Source organism: Rhinolophus ferrumequinum, chromosome 2 (assembly GCF_004115265.2).
Source record: "Rhinolophus ferrumequinum isolate MPI-CBG mRhiFer1 chromosome 2, mRhiFer1_v1.p, whole genome shotgun sequence".
Lineage (NCBI taxonomy): Eukaryota > Metazoa > Chordata > Mammalia > Chiroptera > Rhinolophidae > Rhinolophus > Rhinolophus ferrumequinum.
In genome coordinates, this window is record NC_046285.1 from 93,452,468 (window position 1) to 93,472,753 (window position 20,286).

The 20,286-nt window shown below is 38.0% G+C and overlaps 1 protein-coding gene across 6 annotated transcripts in view; it reads right to left on the minus strand.

Annotated features, from left to right (window-relative positions):
* Positions 1–20,286, minus strand: part of APP (amyloid beta precursor protein) — a 245,044-nt gene that overhangs the window by 72,454 nt on the left and 152,304 nt on the right. For 4 of the 6 annotated variants that reach the window (XM_033127085.1, XM_033127076.1, XM_033127069.1 and 1 more), the window contains 3 exons: positions 7,901–8,034; positions 2,252–2,326; positions 1,381–1,539 (listed from right to left, as the gene is read on the minus strand). In XM_033127085.1, the coding sequence (XP_032982976.1) occupies positions 1,381–1,539; positions 2,252–2,326; positions 7,901–8,034 (368 nt within the window). Of the gene's footprint in view, positions 1–1,380; positions 1,540–2,251; positions 2,327–7,900; positions 8,035–19,860; positions 19,918–20,286 lie in introns of all 6 variants that reach the window. The other 2 variants (XM_033127050.1, XM_033127043.1) reach the window with 1 other exon arrangement.

Below are 20,286 nucleotides of genomic sequence, written 5' to 3' on the forward strand. Positions count from 1 at the left end.
CCACGTCAAGCTGTATGCTAAAATTTAAATAAAACACTCAGGCAGAGATGGTAACGTAACAAAAATGGCAGGTAATGCCACGATTGCAGGCCTGTGACTACCCAGCTCCAGTTTTAATTACATGGGAGAGTTTCATGCATTTGCAGATAAGAATTCAAACACTGAAAAAACAAGATAAAGAGTTATAGCTAAAAAGCCAACCAAGGACATAAAACAGAATTATAAAACTATTCAACTAGTCCAAATGGTGGGGGGAAAAAAAGAAAAAAGAAAAAAAGGAACGGATGGGACAAATAGAAAACAAATAGCAAGATGATAGATTTAGGTATAGTCGTATCAATAAATTCTTTAAATGGTCTTCTCAATCAAAAAGCAAGACCAGTTACATGCTGCCTCTGAGAAATGTACTTCAAATATAAAGACAAATAGGTGAAACAAAAGTACAAGGATGACAAAATATTGCACTATAACATTAATCAAAAGGAAGCTATAGTAGCTTAATTAATACCAGATAGTAATTTCATAGCAAAACATATTACCAGGGATAAAGAAGGCTGTTTCATAATGATAAGCAGGGTGAAAGAGAACCTAACAACTCTGGATGTTTATGCACCTAAAAACAGTTTCAAAAACCACAAAGCAAAACCTGATAGCATCACACGAGAAATAGGCCTACTCACAGTTCCGGTTAAAAATGGCAATAGCCCTCACTCGGTCATGGACAGACCAAGTAGACATAATGTACACACATACATGTTCAACACATTCCTTACGTCCAAAGTCTCCTCTCCTTACGTCTCCTCTCCCTTGAAGCCTTACTGATGAAATCTATGCTTGCATTGCTTGGTAAGCCTTTACGAGCACAGACCACTGAAAACCACAAACAAGGCTCCTCGCTGCTGATGTCATGACTGACTAGGGCTGCCCCCAGAGAAGACAGCTGCTGCTCTGAGCAGGAAGTTCGAGGGCCACTTCCTCACAGTCCACTAAAAATCCTTAGAGTGCAACCAAATCTCAGCTTTTCTTGACCTCAGTTACATTACATATAATAAGGGGGTTGGGCTAGGTTACCTCTATCGTCCTTCCAGCTTTTGTGGTTCCCTAATTTAACTCTACCATGAATGGTCATCATCCCAGGTTTATCAAAGCAAGTCAGGCCTTGCACTGGGAGTCCCCGGGAAGCCTGGTTGACTCCTCTAGGGAAAAATGTGTCTGTGGTGCTGCGATGGCCCTGTGACCCTTTAACCTTCAAGATGGACCGTGTGAGTCACGTTGCTCACAGCATCTCTCCAGCTTTCTTTCTGATGGCTTTCAGTCCCCACTGCCCTGAAGCCTACTGTCTGTGCTGGACCCTTCACCAAGCGCTGAGGGAAGTCCTACCCGAGGGGGGACGGCCTGCAGAGCGGTGATGTAATTCTCCAGCGCCAGGCGGCGACGGTCGTTGAGCATGGCTTCCACTCTGGCCATGTGTGTCTCCACCAACTGCTGTCGCTCATTGGCTGCTTCCTGCTCCAGAGATTCCACCTTCTCCTGGAAATGCTGCCACCGCAAACACATGCTCGAGTCAATGGGGAAACGAAACAAGTAGGATGCAGAACACATTCACGTCTTTTAAAAGGGATATCAAATTTTGTTTTCTTCAAAGATTTCAGTCCTTCTGACATGTTGACTAATTTAGCATATTTCATGGGTTCTCTCCCTTTCCTCAAACCTAATTTCTCATGGCCAATCATTATTTTTATAGGGTCCCTGAAAACTGATTTGACTAACCATAATGTAGGATAAATTTCTATAGTCTTGAAACTCTAAATTACACAGCATATTAAAAAAATTCCTCTCTTACTGAAAGTATTTTAATTAAGAAAATGACCATGATAATCTCACATTTACTTAAGGTAATTTTGAGAGGGGCTCCAGTCAAAAATTCTAATTATCACAGAATTTTTGCCAGGGGAAGCAGCAGCAGAAGATTATGGCAACCAAAAAGATTTATTACTAATGAAAAGTAGATTGCAAGTAACAGGAGGCATTTTATGAAAAAGAATTATAACTTGAGCTAATTGGGAGCAAATATAAGGCATGGTTTAAGCAATTGAATTACTAGACAATGATTAGCAATAGGACAAGTTGATGAGAATATGAACAATCACACAAGAGGTTCTAGCAGACGATGGGAAACACATAGGCACTCAATGTACAGACACTCAATTGCTGGCATGTGCTGCCCGGTGCAGACGGGCTCAGGTTTTACCTGGATTACAGCTTTCTTATCAGCTTTAGGCAAGTTCTTTGCTTGACGTTCTGCCTCTTCCCATTCTCTCATGACCTAAAAAATAAGAAAATACTCAAACTTAAAGTCATCAGTTCTTTTTTCAAATATAGTTAGATTTTATTCTACATATGACATTTTAAACAATTATCACGTTCCAGTCCTACCTCCCTCTAAGATATAAATAATCTATCATAACAGTATCTTGAACATAAGTGTTCACGTTTATTTCAGCAATCTGGCCCTTTGAAACAAAGTTGGGTCTTTTTTCTTTTCCTGAGAAATTGCTGAAAGTCACTTTATTTGATGTGTACAAATGTCGACAATTCATAAAAGCCATCTATTTCCTGATCAAGGCTTTCCAACATTAAATTGACCACACTGGTTTTAGTCTTTTGTGAAAGCAAGTTATAAAATTTCAAAATGCGTATTTGAAAAAAAGCATATTTGAAAAAATATGTATTTTGAAAAGAGGGAAAAGCATATACAATAACACATATATAATAACATTTTATGCATGTGTATACATTCCACGAACACAGTGTCAAAAATTAGAACATACGAGAGGAAGGAAAAAACTTTAGGAAAAAAGACTTCTGTAGTCAGAAATTCTGAGATCTACCTCAGGATCTCAGGACCTGATGCGTTATTAGAAGCGTTGGCTTGCCAACCACATCACAAACAGCAAAGAATGCCCTAGATCCCCCTACGAATTCCAAGAGAGTACACATTATATATATTCTTAATGTAGCAAAACGTATTCTTGGTAAGTAACGCTAATTTGATGACGAGGCTAATCTGTTTTGTAGGAAAATGAAGTTTCCTCCCCTCATTCTGAATGTTCACCCAGGATTTCCCCGAGACAAGTTCACTCACTGATCTGAATGCAAAGAGAAAAATGTCTGCAGCTGTGCATGTTGTCAAAAGGAAATGATTTAACATTCTTACCACATACGACAGCCTTTTCCTTTTCAAGTGTACTTGCAGTCAAGTAGCGTTATTTATTTGTTTGTTTTAGATTTTTGTTTTTAAAGCACAAATTATACCTGAGCTAGGTATAGTAAAGAACAGAAAGATCAAGTGAGCAAAAAACCTGTCTGTAGACAGATGTTTACTTGCATACTTTGTGGACTTCCGAACCATGAGACCACTTGATTTCTGTACTATAAGAGCCTGTTATTTATAGGTATTTATCCCTAAGGATTTGATTTTTCTGATGTCCCTCAAAATTGGGGGTGGGGGAAGGATGGAAAAAAAGACTTGGAATAAATAACTATCGATAGAGAAGTTCTATGGGAGAACACAACATCAAATCACCATGTGGGTTTTTAATTAGATGCTTTACTGTTCATTAGCATTAATTTGTTGTATAAGATACAAGATAACCTTCCCCATGTTGTTTTCATGAAATTATGGAGAAAACAAGATGGAAGGAATTCTCTACTACTCTTGATGAGCATATTAAAAAAATGACCTAAAAAGTTCATAGTAAAATTGGGGAAAATGCCCCATCGCTAAGAACAAGAACAGAACACAGAAGAAAAGAACACACTGTCCCAGATTTTCTGGTGTCTCTAAGAGTTAAGTGCACCTGTGGGGAGGGAGCTATTGAAGACTATTTTTGCTTTATGGATGAGAGAAGCCTTGCAATCAAAATATTTAAATTTCTTGCTTTGAGAACGTTCACAGTGGTGGCATTCTACCATGAATTCTTCAGGCAGGAACCTCAAAATTAGGTTGAGAGAGAAGTCAAATGTTTTACTGGGATGGGAAAAACTGATTTCCCACATTACAGTAAAATTTTTACCATCTCATTTTGAATATTGAGAACCTGAACTTTCAGCCTTGGGCAGAGAATTAAAAATAAGCATTCAGTAGAAATAAAATAAAATTTTAAATTTTCAGAGAAGGAGGGTATAAACCAAGATCTTTGTGATTCTAAAGACCACGTTTTTGCCCCTTTGGCCCAACTGGCCATTACAAAATGGCAAATCTAGCCAGTGAGCAACTTCTACTTCTGTTTGGTGAGACGAAGAAGGGCTGTTCCTAAGATCTTGATGCTTATCTTAAAGATGATAAATTTAGAGAAAGGTCAACTTTCGTTTTGAAGAACTTCACTTTAAGGATACATTAAAACTGCTAAATTCATAAGTCAAAAGAGTACTTATAAACTATTTGGCATCTTATAGTTCCTAGGCACTATTCATAACATACAGCGATAGAAATCTACAAGTTTAGAGTTATCAGAAGCCACAAAAAAACCCCACATACCAAGAAAAACCCCACCCCAAAACCCAAATCCTCTGTATGTCTCAGAAAATAACAAAAAATAAAGCAAAAGAATATCAATTAAAAGGATGAATTTTTTTTAATTAATAGATGATGTATTACAGAATTGCACACCTGAAATCTATATAACTTCACTAACAATTGTCACCCCAATAAACTTTAATTAAAATAAAAAATTCTCAGGTCCTGGACTTTGTGGTTGCTCCACATACATACATACATATAATTTATTTAGTTTCAGGTGTATAAAACAATGCAATAGTTAGACGTCTATACCCCTCACAAAGTGATAACTTCCTCCCAATCTACTACCCCTCTGACATCGCATAGAGCCGATACATTTCCACTGCCTCTATTCCTTGTGCCTGTACCCCTCTTCCTGTGACTACATATATGTGTAGTCATATATATAAAATTATTCTTATAAAGCAATTTTCCACTGCATGTACAAAAGTATCCTATTGTCTAGATTTTGTGGGTCTTCAAAGACTTGGCAGATTCATGCAGAAAAAATAACAACCAATACGTAGAGATTTAAGGGGCAGGCAAGTTCAAAGTCACAGTCCCCAGGATTCAGTACCAGAGATCATGAAGACAAATGTTGATCTCAGGCATCTCCCTCTCCTATGACAGCTCCCGGGTAACATCTCTTAAGTTACCTCAGATATAGCTAATGACTAAAAGATGAAGAAAACCCATCAAAACCTATATGAACTAAGTCATGGGTTAAACAGATGTGCTAAAATAAAATTAAGTTACTATTCCAGGAGAGAGCAATATTTGAAACTAGTAGAGTATCTGAAATCAGTTATCTAACTTAAGATCAAAACGACCAAGTAGACTGGGAAAAACAATTCAGGATTTGTACTTCTTTTCCCCCTTAAATAATGACTATTTCAGTGAGTTCAAGAAAGAAATGTAAGGTTAGTAAGGTGACTTATATAAACTTATAGGGACTAAAAGTTTAAAATCCAGCTGGAGAGATAAGATATACGTGTATATATATAAAAAAAAAATCACTCATAAAATTGGGGAGCAAATATCTATGTAGCATAGAATGAAAAGTAAGAGCGTTGACTGCTCGCCCCATTCTGAGGACTACATGGGGTAGGAGGAATGGGTGAGATTTGCCAATGAGAAGTGGAAGGGCATTTCCAGACGTCAGTGCTGAGAGCAACGGGAAGTCCAAGGTGAGCTGAGCGTGTGTTGAGTAGAGAGGCCAAACCAGCACAGCAGTTTACCCTGCTAGTAAGACGATGGGAGCAGCTGATATGAAGAGAAGTAGGAAGACTGGAGTTGGGGTGCAGGGAGTTGGGGGAGGAGGGAAGGCACCGGAAATACCAAGTTGAGCATTCAGTATTTATTCTTGGTATTGTTCTTGTTTTTGGACTTCATTATCTCAGATATGGATTTTGAAAGCTTTAGAAACAAGACATGAGATAGAGTTTAAGTTGAAAGGATGCCATCTCAGTGGCAATAAGTGTGACTTGCAGAAAAATCCCATTTTCCAAAAGAATTGGCTTCAGGTGAAACCTCACGATTCCAGTCCAACTACCTTTATTCAACTCGCTTTTAAGTTTTCATCATGGGCAGCGACTAGAACTGCACAAGTATTGGGATTATGTTTCTTTTTTTCCTTAATGTTATTATTCCTAAGTAGTTCCAAGTGTTGTAATTAGTCATCTTAAAAAAAAAAAAAGGAATTGTGTTGTACCTTTCTAGATACATTAGTGGTTCTATATTTTAAAACTTAGGCTCTATTAGTATTCAGGTTTAGTGAGGCCAACACATCAGGAGAAAACTACCACTGAAAAGAAGTTTATTGCTCACAGTTCCCAAGGCACATTTGGAAGCACCAGGGTGGGGGAGGAGGCAGAGACAGTGAAGGGAAAACGCGGAAAGAAGCCTGTATCGTGGTTTTAGGAAGGAATGAGTGAAGCAGGGAAAGCAGGTTAAGTGGGTTTAGGATTGGCTAGCTTGGAAAACTTGGGAGGTGCTCTGAAGTATAGGGGCTGTCCCTAGTTGTCTTGGGGTGTGTAGGGCAGGTGAGCAGGGGTCTGGGGTAAACAAACCAGATGAAAGAAAGTAGATGGGGGTATTGATTTGGTTTGTGTATAAGAGGAAGGCTTGCAGGCCAGCTATTTGCCACCTCTAGGAATTGGCTAACCTTGGGTGGGGCAGTCTTCCTGGGGTTAGTAAGGCACCAGATGTTAAATCATCAGAAAACACAAAAAATAAAAAGGCGTGTTGACGATAGTCTACTAATGATTTATCACGATCTTAGAAAATACAAAGCAGACTATGTCATGAATCTTGTTTCATGTTTATCATGAGACCTTTTAAGTGTTTGTGCCAAATATGACAAAAACTTGTCACACCTGCTATTTACCACAGATTACGAACACCAAAAAAAGAATGGTTGACTTCAACCTAAGATCTGTCTCCATTCCTTCATTCATTTTCCTGAAATCTGATTTGTAAATAAGTGCCAGATACATATATGGTGAATGAACAAATGAATCAATGAAGACTCTGAGAAAAGGCTAAAATTCTCAGTATTCTCTAACTCTAACACAACATCCAGCACCCGGCAGTAGGCATAGCTTGTATAAATTATAGTTGATGTTATATATAAATTAGCTATGTTATGGACACAAGTTATTTTCAATTTGTTTCACAAAGAATCTCCTAAAAAAATAGGATTTGAAGCACAATGTAGTAACAAAAGCACTGCCCAAAGAGCCAGAAAAGCTTCTCTGTGTTACTTATGTTGCTCTGTTCTAGAGTGGGAAACCACTCTTTTAAACTCTTATTACATTATCTATCATGTCTGGGACTACATGAAACCATAATTATAGTTCACTTTAGTTTTAAGTTTCTATGGTCCTATGAATTAGCTTTGTAAGAAACGAAAAGTTCAAAGTTATAATAATCAGGTATTTAACATAAAAAAAATTCTTCCTCTACTAAAGAATATTTTAAGGGATTGTTTTAACGGACAACACGGTGGTTCATAGGTACTCCATATACATAGAGAAACAAAACCATCGAGAATGTTATACACAGACATTTGTGTTGACAAAATCCCATTATTCTACTAGCTATACCTGGATCTTTCTTAGGTGGCATGCTCAAAGAGGATACAAGAAGACCCCAAATCAGTACCCTATGACAAACATTTAAAATGAAGATGTTATGTCTTGAAGGATCCGATAAAATTAAAGGCTCCTACCCACCCCTGGACATTCATCTGCCTTCAGGACCCTGCAGAGACTCCGTGGCAGAGGCAAATCCAGATTTCCCCTTTATTGCAGGGCTGAAGCACGGAAGAGTCACATTTACCTGGGACATTCGCTCGCGATGCTTGGCCTCCAGCCTCTCTTTGGCTTTCTGGAAATGGGCGTGTTCATTCTCGTCTCCAGGTGTCTCGAGATACTTGTCAACAGCGTCGGGTGTGCTGGCTGCTGTTGTCGGAACTATAAAGTAAAAGGGAAGGAGATGTGAGAAGAGAAACAGAATATCCAACCACTTCAAAGAAAGCCACATTTTCCGTTTATTCCAGAACCAAGAATTTATTTTAGTAAAGAAGCACATACAAGATGTTAATGCTGTTTAAGAAAATACCACGAGACAATTCGCAGCACAGTTAAGGATGTGTTTTACCCCTTTCAAGTACAGAGTGAAGGAAAATCTTGAAAACAGTCCATTTTGTGATTATAATATTATATTTAAAATTCTGTGCAAAACAAGGAGCCACAGAGCAAGAACAGTTGCTGTTTAATACAGACACATTGTCCCAAATCCCTATGCTTTACTAGATTAGTCTTTGTAATCTTAAAAATAAGTATCATCAATATCACACCTTAACATTCCTACAAAAACCAAAGAAGTCTCAAAATTAGCCTACTGCAGAATAACTGCACTTCAGAGGAAAGGTAAATCCTATATTATGTATTTTTGATAGCTTGATTAAAAAGCCATCTTTTGTGAGAAAATATGTGAAACACTACCAGAACACTCAGAAACGTCAATAAATGCATTTTTGAAATCACAAAATGATCTTTCTACCTTCACCAATTTGGCAATAGTCAACTGATTCGTTAGGCTACTTGTCAAAAAGAAAATGATTTCTATTTTGCTTTCCACTGATACTGCTGAGCTACATTACTGAATTTACATACTGAAGTAACACATACTGCCATATTATGTGGAAACACAACTACGCATAAAGTTGAAGGATGTATGATAAAACAAAAATGTCTTAACTCCTGAGCTGACGTAATTATAATGCTTATACTACCAGTTTTCCAAAAGATTAGTAATGAGTAATGAGAATTCATAGCATTTGAGCTTATTTTAAGAAAATAAATAATAAAGATTTTGCTTTAAAGAAACCATGTCAAACAAACAAACAAAAGAAATTAGGTGTTTGCACTATGTTTTCAGGTCAAATCAGTTTAAGTGTTTCATTCAAAAGACAATTCAAATTTAACTATTCTTCACTAACCTTCTCAAATTACATTTGAGATATTATATCCCCAAGAGGACTTAAATGAAAAGAATTAATGGGTCATTTTGAAACTAAATTCTAAGATAAATGTCAAGAAAACAGCTTTTGAAATGTGAACAATCCAGTGGTCCCAAGATTTGAACCCAAACCAGAGGCTTTTCTGTTACATAATTAAAGACTATCTTTACTTTTAAAGAGAAACATTTGTTCTGATTTCTCCCCTTCTACTTCAATCAATGTTTAATAACTATTTAAAAAAAAAAGGAAAAAAAAAAGTAATTTAGGTGTGTATCCAGATGTTGCTTTCAAGGGCAAGGCAGGGCTATTTCTGGCATTTTTTTCAAGATACTGTGTCCACCCCTCCTCCTGCCACGAGGGTATTTTGAGTCTGTTGGTCTGGGATTAGGACAGGCAGACATGTTGAAAAACATCTGTCCCCGGCTTCTGTGTAGTAGGTGTGGGAGAGAGTTCTTCAGCAGCAGAAGGGAGAAGGAAGGAAAGAACATGAGCTTTTGCTCTCAGGCACTCCTCGATTTCAATCACACCTTGATTTTAGTCTTTGTTAGACTAGTTATTACTCAGGGCAAGTCACTTGAGTACTCCATACGCCAGTTTCTTCATCTATCACACCAACATTCTAGGAGTGTTGGGAAAATGAGATGTCACACCATGTGTTAGTCACCCTGCAGAGAGGGTAGCACACCGGGCACTTCTTCTGGGTTAGTGTCTCTCCTTCCTCCTTTGCTCATTATATCCTAATTCAAATCTTAGAGCTTATGCCATAAGCTCTAGAAAATGAGCTACTTTTAATTCAAACCATAGAAAATGAGCTACTTTTAATTCAAAGCCCCTGAAAGTGAATTACACACAGAATCATGAAGTGCTATCTACAGGAAAAAAAATTTTTCTAAAAAATCTTCAGTCTCACACACATAAAAGGCTGAGACTTTTGAAAAGAAGTCTTTATTTTTTAAGACCGAAATATACATTTCAATTTAAAATCCTTTTTGTAAAAAAAAAAAAAAAGAAAAACAAAGGTGAATGTTTTCCTGCATAAACTCACTCTGCAAGTATTTTTAACTTAATCATTCCCCCAACTTGAAATGGAAATGATATTTAGCATTTTAAATTTGTTTCCCATGGTTTTAATCATTTTCTCATCATTACCGGTACAGCTCAAATGAGAACAAGTGAAAGTTCTCTTGGCGTAGTACAACCTGGCAGAATGACAAATAGGCGAACCATATTTTACATTCTGAATAAATGAAAATGGATAAAAATGTTTGGGGTTCTAGTCTCTGATTAGGATAGCCATCATCTGTAAGTGTCTTCACCACAGCATGGCACCCTCTTTGGAAAAATGGAATTATAAAAGTTATTATATAAGTAGAAAGGTTCTCTAATTCTTACAGTTTGCAAATATTATCTACTATGTTATGGAAAGAAGTAAACATGAAAATAGTAGTCTCATTAGCCTGTAATCTCATTAGCCTAAATTGAAACAGCTTTGCAATACTAAGAATAAAAGAATAAAGAAATGAGCATGTGAGGTACATTTAACAGGATTAAGAAGATTTCAAGTATTAAAACTTTTGTAGGCACATGGAAATAAACACACACCGTGTTACATATTTATTCCATTTAATCAAGAAATATTTCTCTTCAAGTAAATCCTTGTTACTGATCTCTGTTACTTACTCCAGCTGAGGACTTCAAGGGGAGCTCTCTTTTAATCTTTAATTCAGACTTTTTAGCCACTTATACTAACAATCCAACTTAATTAGTGTGACTGAAGTTTTCCTGTATTCATACCAACCAGCAAACCTGATTTCTGTCTAGTCAAAAAGAGAAGAATGATGATACATCTTGATATTTTAAAATGAACTTAGGATTTCATTATCAATACCCTGCAGCTGGTGAGGAGGGAGGGGAGAACACTTGAAAGAGTTTGGACAGACAGCTCATCTTCCATTTCTCTAATATTCCTACATCCTAAAAGACACTGTCATATCAGGACTGGCTGCCATGTTGTGATAAAGTCCATGGCTGGCCAGAGACATCATAACAAGGACGGCAGCAGGGGCAGGAAAACCTGTGCTCTCTATCTCTACCCTTCCAAGGTGCTTCCTTTTGGGAAAGGAGAGGCTCAAGGAATAGCAGAGTATGTTCCAGGGCACATCGAATAAAAAGCTGTATATCAGGTCTACTTAAAACACTGGTCTCTTTAACCACTTAGAGAGTGGAAATAAACTGGTTTTAGGAGGGTTTATTTATTTATTTTTTTTAAACTACCACAAGTAGTTTATACTGTTCAGACACCTCTGAGGTCCCTTAGGTACTGTGATATGGGCTCAGATTTCCAAGTTGGCCAAATAATAAAAGCTTCCATTCATTAGCTAGGTCTACAGTGCAAGGCACTTCACATGTGTTCCCATTTAATACGTGGGGGGAAGGGAAAATTACCCTATTACATATATTGCACAGAGGGGAAATACCATCATTTAACATACTCGCCCTCCCAGACACACACAGATAAATCTGAATTTAGCATTAGGTAAACCATGAAAACAAAGGGCTAATCCGTCGACACGTCCGGGACACTGGAAAGGGTTTGTTTGGTTAATGAACACCACGAATTGGCCCAAAATATGCTTTGCTATGACATCTGTCGGTCCATTTTCTATCAAACAGCTGTCCCCGCCCTGCATGCTATCTAGTGAATGACCTCCAACCAGTGTTCAGCAGAAGCAGGATTATGAAACAGCATCCATAGAAAGATCGCCCAGATCTTAGTCTGAGTAATCTCTGAGCCCTAGGCCCCTGCTCAAATATGCTCATTCATACTTTCTGCAAGCGAGCTTGCTGCGGACAGTCCTCTTTCCATAGAAAACTAGACTTAAAACTCAGGGTTAAACACCTTTAGCTCTAGGTTTTGACCTCTAGCTGCCAAATCATAAGCAGCACTCCCCCGATCATATACACAGGTTTTTGACTTTCAAATGACCCTCACACCAATTTTCTTAGTCTCTCAACAGCCTCGTAGAATGTGGTAGGGTATTTACCTTTCAGTACTGAGCCTGGATGTCTCCACATCAATCCCAAACGAAAAAAATACAACAGGAAAGCAGTTCCCATTGACAGCACGTTACTGCCTCAAGGGGAACATCCTGCTTCCAAAAATTCCGTGGCATTCTGGATGAGTAATGCTTTCGATATAAGCCTCGTCCCATTTTCCTTTTGCAACCCTGGGAGGTCAGCGGTGATCTGAGATAGTCATTGGGATGTAGACTCTGCTGCCCTGAAAGTGCTTGTTCATTCCCTTAACCCTGCATTCAACAGATACGACAGCTTCTATTCTGTGTGAGGCAAATGGGAGAAACCCATGAGCAAACCAAGACCCTTGCCCTCGTGGAACTATGTTCTAGGGAGAGAAACAGCATCCTTAAAAAAAAAAAAAAAATCACACTGTTAAAATGTGATTTGTATTACGCAGAAAAAGGAAAAATAGAGCAGGGCTGAGAAGAATCAGGACTCCTGGGGGAGACACCGCAGCAGGAGGTAAGTGCCCAAGCCGGATGTGACTGAGAGGGTGACATTCATAGAGGAGCTGATGCCACACTTTCTAATTACCTGCTGGAAGAACATGGCAGGCACATGAAGAAACTAGTATAAAGTCCCTAAAAGAGATGAGTGTGTCTGGAAAATTCCAGGATGAGCCAGGTCATTGGGGCCAGAGCTGAAGCAAAGGAGAGAGTAGTCAGACAGGAAGAATGGAAATGGGTGCAGATCACGTAGGGCCTTGGGGCCATGGTCAGAACTGTGAGCAGCCAATTGTAGGTTGTTCAGAGGAGGGGAAAAATGGGGTGTGATCTCTGTGTCTGCTGAGGGACAAATCAGAAGGAAGGAGATCTTCAAAGAATAAAAGGTAAAAAGGAGGGAGGCTTGGAAAAGTAGCAGGGAGGTGGTGAGAGGCTCTCATGGATGGTCCCCACCCCACCCCCAACAGCCAGGATCAGATTCACTTCTCCCTCTTACCACAAAACGCTATTACCTAAACTGCAGGTAACCAAACACTGAGGGAGATACTGTTTTCACATGTCTGTGAAGGTTCATTTCAGTTGTAAAAATGATGCACCAAGGCTTGTCACAACATTTCCATTTCACATTGTAATCGATTTTTTTTTGGGGGGGGGGCGGTGGGGAGGAGCAGATTTGTTTCCAGTTTATGAATGAATCCTGGTGCTATACCCTGTGTTCCTGTCACAAAATATACCACCATCATCGGGGAAACGGTGCCAATGAAACATTTCCATTCCTCTGCTTCCCCTGAGAAAACTTGATGTTTATAGGAGAAATTACTTCAAAAGGAGGTGAAAACGGGTATATTACCTTCAGAATGTGGTAGAAATCACTCTCCTTTGTCTATTTGGAGGACCTCTGATCAGACACACCATCCAATTTAGCAGCTCATGCTCCAAGGACTCATTTTAGTTATGAGGTTGGTGCAAAAATAATGGTGGTTTTTGCAATTATTTTTAACTGTTTAAACCGAAATTACTTTTGCACCAACCTAATATTTTATCATCACCACACAGTACTCCATTTCATATGCATACTAAAGACGGCAAGAATGTGGAGTCAAAATGAGACATGAAAAACTGCCCCAATCATTTTGGTATTTGTTTCCTCAATCTCTAGGGTAACACATAATCTTAGTCATAATGGGCTCAGGATGCAAAAATAGGAATTAAGTCCACCTTCAAACAGTAACAACTGTGACCATCTATACCAGGCCACGAAGCGAATGTTTCTCTTAACAGAGGCCCATAAATGGCATTTAGTCAATATACTAACATTAGGTTCTACCAAGAAAATTTGATTAGTCTACTTTTGTCAGCAGAAAGGCAGTTTATCTCTATAGCATTGACAACAGAAGATGAAAGTAAATTAACACCTATATAAGTCATTGCCTTATCACTGCAAATGCTATTTTATACAGAGCTAGCAATACTGTCACTTGAAATGGCTATGATTTATATGAGAGGTAGCAATGAGGATAATTTATATATAGGGGAAATATAAACCTGTAAAGAAAGATTTTATGTGAAAACTTAATCTCAAAATATGGCAGAGCTTTGCAGCCTGCCACCTCGACTTAAAAAACTAAAAAAAGAGGCTCCATTTCTCTAATTCCAAAACAGGTAAAATCCCTAACATACGCTAAACTCAACTATTTATCACCCCTACCAGGTCTGAGTTAGAGAAACCATTTATAAAGTGAAAATAAAGTGTGTGATCCTTAAATGTGGTACTAGACTCTCTAAAAAAACGAACAAAGGCACTTTCCCCTGACATGCCCTTGCATCACACTTACTTTATAGTCAGTGCAATCATAGTTGGCAGGCTATCAATGCATCGTGTGGACATAAGGTAATAAAAATGTAATCTATGCTGTGTTTACTCGAGTCAAGCTACATTTCTTTTTTATGCCTTATAGACACGTACCGACGTGACAATTTTGTCAAATATGTGAAATGAGCATGAAAATGAATACTGGTGTTATTTTTATTAATAGGTATATACTACTCAACATCCTGCACCAAAATTTAAAAGCATCCTCAAGTCTGAATCTAAAAAATATATGTGAAGCAACAGTGATAAGAACTGGCATTGACAATTTCTTAACTTCCGCTTAAGTTTTTCTGTCAATCTGTTGGAAGCGATTTTCAACATCACTAATGGTGTATCATAAAGGGATGATAGTTGTTCAACACTCAACAGATGAGTTCAAAAGTCAAAATCTTCAATATTGTCCATTTTCATAGAAATGGTGGCAATAAAAGCCAGGTAGAACTGTTGACCTCTATGGAGGTCTTAAGGATAAAACCAATTTCATTTTATTGCAGCCTTCCATAGCAAGCTTTCCCGACACTTGTGTATTTTGCTTTATATTGTCATTTAATTCCATCATGTACTTGGTCCCATCACATCAATAAAACTGTCAAGTTATTGAAAACAGGGTATTTCGTTTACTTCACTGGAATCCCTCAAAATACCCAGCTCGCCGCCAGCACATCCTGGGGTTAAACCAGGGGTTGGCCGACTGGTCTCTTTTTGTAAATAATGTTTTATGGGACACAGCTGCATCTACTTATTTACCTATTGTCTGTGGCTGCTTTCACGCTAGAACTGCTGAGTTAGGTACCGTACTTATAACAGAGACCATCCTGTGGCCCACAAAAAGCGAAAATGCTATTTGGTCTTTTACAGAAAATTTTTGCTGAGCCTTTATTGAATTCTTTACTCTTGTTTGGAAATAGCTAAAGACTAGGGCACATTCATACCGTGTTTCCCTGAAAATAAGACCTAGCCGGACCATCAGCTATAATGTGTATAGCTTAAATTAATATAAGACCTTATCTTATTTTACCTATCTTATTTTACTGTAAGACCGGGTCTTATATAATACAAGACCCGGTCTTGTATTAATTTTTGCTCCAAAAGACGCATTAGAGCTGATGGTCTGGCTAGGTCTTATTTTCGGAGAAATAGGGTATATACACAATGAGCATTTTTTACTGCTCTGAGTAAATGAGCTTTTAAAATTTTAAATGATGGTTGGCTGAGCAAATCAATTCTTTTCAATGTTAGGGTTTCTCCCTATGATAGCTTGAAAAAAAAAAAGCCACTCTTTTTATCCTGATCATTTCTGGGTACCAAAGATGTAGCTTCTGATACTTGTCAACCTAACAGATTTTTATTGGCACTGATGTGACATATAATTTAACACACCACCACACCTTTGATGCTTTTAGTTGTTTTTAATACTGCTTGGCAGTTTTATAAAAACATCATAGTTCTGTTAGCATTAGGGAATGTGGTAATGGGAATAGTTGCTTTTTCACCATTGGAAGAACAAATACAGCTTAAGAACAATATACGGATTAAGAAGAACGGTTCAAGTCTGGCCAAAGACTAAATGGCCTTGATGTTATGACAGGACTTGACAACTCTGGGGCTATGGTGGTACATTCCATTCAAAGGCCACGTGGTGAGTTATCTACAGTTTGCAAATTGTGTACTTCTGAGACAACAGTCTTAGAACTCGGGGTGGGGGAGGGTGGTTTGGGCTGATTTAATATGTTCCAGTTCTTCTGTTGTCTGGAAGTGGCCTAGTCTATTCTATTATACATGGGCCATTTAGAAATCACTCTTTACCCCTTCACCAATCTGGCACGAGACCAGACCGACACTTACGCAGAGATCCTCTAGCCATAAACATGATCCCAAGGTATATCCTAGATGCCAAGTAACCTGTGTAGCAAGGCTAGGTGGCCTCTCTACAGATGGTTCCCTAGAATATGCTGATACTCTGGGAAACAAGGATGACACAGAGAGAGGAGGTCGGGGCATATATGGTGACTATGTACCTCCAACGCAGGGTTTGGTTTGCTGGTTTATTCTCTGCTTCACCAGGAGAGTTTACATTAGAGCGAAAATACTGAGACATTTAACGAATACTACAGTCAGAACAGCAACTTCTACCTTAACTTGCAAATATCGAGAGCTAGGAGAATGGTCTAACACATTCAATTTCGTAAACATCTGTTTAGAATTGGAGGCTTCTGACATTCTAACACTTCAACATGCCTTCAAGCTGATGGAAAGCAGACCTGTTTACACCAGCCTAGTCATATCTCTGAATCAGATGTGGACACGCTACTCGTCTAGATTAGAGGTTCTCAACTGGGGGTGATCTTGGCCGCCGCAGGGCACATTTGGCAAAGTCTAGAGATATTTTTAGTAATCACAGTTGGGGTGGTGTTACCAGCATCTAGTGGGCAGAGGCCAGGGATGCTGCTAAATATCCTCCACATACAGGACAGCACCCACAGCAGTGAGTTATCTGGCCCAAAATGTCAATAGCGTTGAGGCTGAGAGACCTTGGTTTAGATACTGTTTGCACCAAAACTCCCTGCAGGAAAAGGACCCAGAATGGGTCATTTGTCATTCGCTTTGGTCCAACCCCTTGGTGGAGTCAACTGGCATGATGCTCTTTGTGAGATTAAATGACATTGAAGAGTCAGTTTGTTTGCCTTTTGAGATGCAATCTAATGGGGGAATACTAGCGGGGGAATGATCAGACTTTCTGCTTGAAATGTAAACTAATCAATAAATATGTAAGTAATGTTACTGGTCACAAACATTGCACTGAGCAGACTGCATGTAAAACTTGATCATTGTCCTAAACCCAAATAGGCGGACACAAAAGTAATATCACAAACAACTCTGATCTCACAAGATACTTTATCCCAAACGGGAAAGGAATTTTAAAAAGGATTCAAATCCATAAGTTTATGAGTAAAATGAAAGCCTTACATCTCTATCCTTTCTATCTCTAGCTTAGATTCTTATCTATGATAACAACAAAACCGAAAAAATCAGTGTCCCTTAAAATTGAAATGCTCAAAATTTGATTTTATGACAAACATTTAAAATCTGGAAAAGTCTAATTATAATCTTGACAAGAAAATTATTGTATTTATAATGTAGACCATCACACATTTTCTCCATATGTACTACCTTGTATCAGTTTAACTGACGAGCTTTTTCTATCTCAGCTCACATTTATTATTTGACTAGAAGCCAGTTCAGACTGAGAAACCCACAAAAACAACCACCTTTGTGAAAAGAGATACCCTCCAGTTAGCCCTAGGCTGGTGAAGGGGCCAAGTGCAAGCCCAAGCTGCCAAATCAAATGGGCTTTCTCACCTTCCTAGTTCTGGCTCATTTTCTCCAACTCCAGTATGCTACCTGCATTTGACATCCAGATGACCATGACTTTTTCAATTCAAATGTGCAGCTTTGCTATAAATAAGACAGCAGAGCTACACAAGCTATAAATAACTAGAAATTATATGCTTTCTGTAGTCTGTTCGTACTAGCACTGCAAAACCCTTCACTTGCTGTGACTGAACAGTCTCTGTAAGTAGATAAGAAAATATAACTGCTCATATCACACTTCATTCTCCTAGAAGAGAAAGGTGGCAGGATCCCAAACCCACTACAAGTAGGTGGAGAAAATCACTGGGAGACAGATGATTACAAAAGATTTTCAACATCTGTTTGTAAGAGTGGAGGACGCAAGGATTTTGAAAATAAATTTATTCAAATGATGATGCTCACTTCCATTAACTAATAAAAATGGGAAAACACAATTATTTCACATGTTAAAATGAAATTAGCATGTGGGAAAGATGTTTAATTTATTGACGTGTGCTACGCTCATGGAATTTACAAAAAAAAATGTTTTTAATATTCTTCATCCACTTTCCACTATCTTTTATTCTTAAAATGTGCTTCTGAACGTCAAATATAATTTTTCTAATCTAGAAAACAACGTTAGAACCAAATACTTGGCCATTTGGAGTATGGAACACAGCCACAGGATCATTTAGGTTTCAAACCTGCCATGTTTGATGGATGAGAACAAGTCACTAAACTCTTTAAGCCTCATTTTCTCATGTGCACAAAGGAAATGAGGAAAACACACACAAAATGTTCCTGAGAAAAAATAAACGATCCATGAAAATGCCTGGTAAAATGCAACATGCCATGCAGATCACTGCATTATCAATCTTCCAGTGTAATATCTACAGTTTTCCTTCATCCTTCTATGTCTACTCCTTGCCAAACTTTCGATGTTCTTAAAAAAAAATGCTTTTTCACAATCATAGGAAATATCTTTAGAGTGGTAGTAAAAACCACATCCTTCAAAAGTTATATATACTTTGAATACATTTGAATTTATGGAGGCCATTAAAAAACTTTCTGGTCTATGATAAAATCTTTTCTAAATTACATTATTCTCCAAATATAACATATCTTTAAAAAAAAAAAAGATAATTGATTTCATCAACTTTGAGACTAGATTTTTTTTTTTTTAGGATAATATAGATACATGTTAATTTTCATTACATTTAAGCTACAACTGAAATCGGTTCGTTTCTTTCAGCAACAACCACAAGCATCAATAGTATATACCATCCTTAATTTAACTCTGGATAAATTTATTTCTGGATATAATCCAAATTTTAAAATGAGTAACTGTGTGTTTGACACCATATTTTTAAACTAAGCTAGACTGATATGCTAAGTGAAATCACCACAAAGCATAGGCAACTGTAAGGTAGGCTGATATAACATTTCTTTATAGTAAACTCATTCTCTACATCTTAATGATAAAATCACAAGTTGGGCACCTCTGTCCCACTGGTTGTGCATTCAGGGAGAGGAAGAAGAGATAGTTCTTTCACTTCCTAAAGTGTAACAGCTGTCTTACAACACACACAATTGAAGCCAGTACATATGTTTCAGACCCGTAGTTAGTACAATGCATGCGTATTGAATATTTTTCAGGGAAGCAAGTCACTTCTTAACATGGCCTCTTGTTAAATTGTGCCATCTTGTTAGCTTTAGAAAATAAAACAGTGATGCCAAATAAAACACAATAGTAATGCTGTATAGATGACATTTTATAGAATCATGCTAAATAAAAAGGAAACTAGAAATAGAAGCAGCTTAGTCAATGCCCTTGGCCTGACATCTGAAGTTACCTGGCAAAATCAGATATAATTAATTATGAGCAAGGCAATGGAAATAAACATTTTATGAAAAGATAGGTGTTTAAGAAACAGAACCATGCAAAGAAGGTGATGATGCTGGAGTTATAATCCAGCCATGCAAGGTCCTCCTCCCCTCCTCCCCTCTGCTCAAGTGCATGACGACATACGTTTAACAGGATCTTGGGGAAGAGGCTCCTGGGTAGTCTTGAGTAAACTTTGGGACACTATGGAAAAAATAAAAGAACATAACTAAAAACAAAAATAGAAACATGGGAATGATGGCTGAAACTCACAGGATTCCACTAACCAAAGGAGAAAACAAAATCACTGAATTAAAAATAAAATCTAAACAGATACCCTAGTTTTGGCTCCGGAAACCAAAGTAAACATATAAACCGAAGATATAGTTCCACAAGAACATCTTAGAATGCTGGCTATTTTTGCCTCTGATAGCACACCCAAGTACTCTGCTGAAGGCTTTCTTGCTCCCATCCTTCCTCTTTAGTGCCAAGCATCATCAATTCCTTTCTATCCATTCTTCATGGCTTCTGTTTGTTTCATCCCTTCACAGGGCAGCCTCCGCCTCTCGGTTC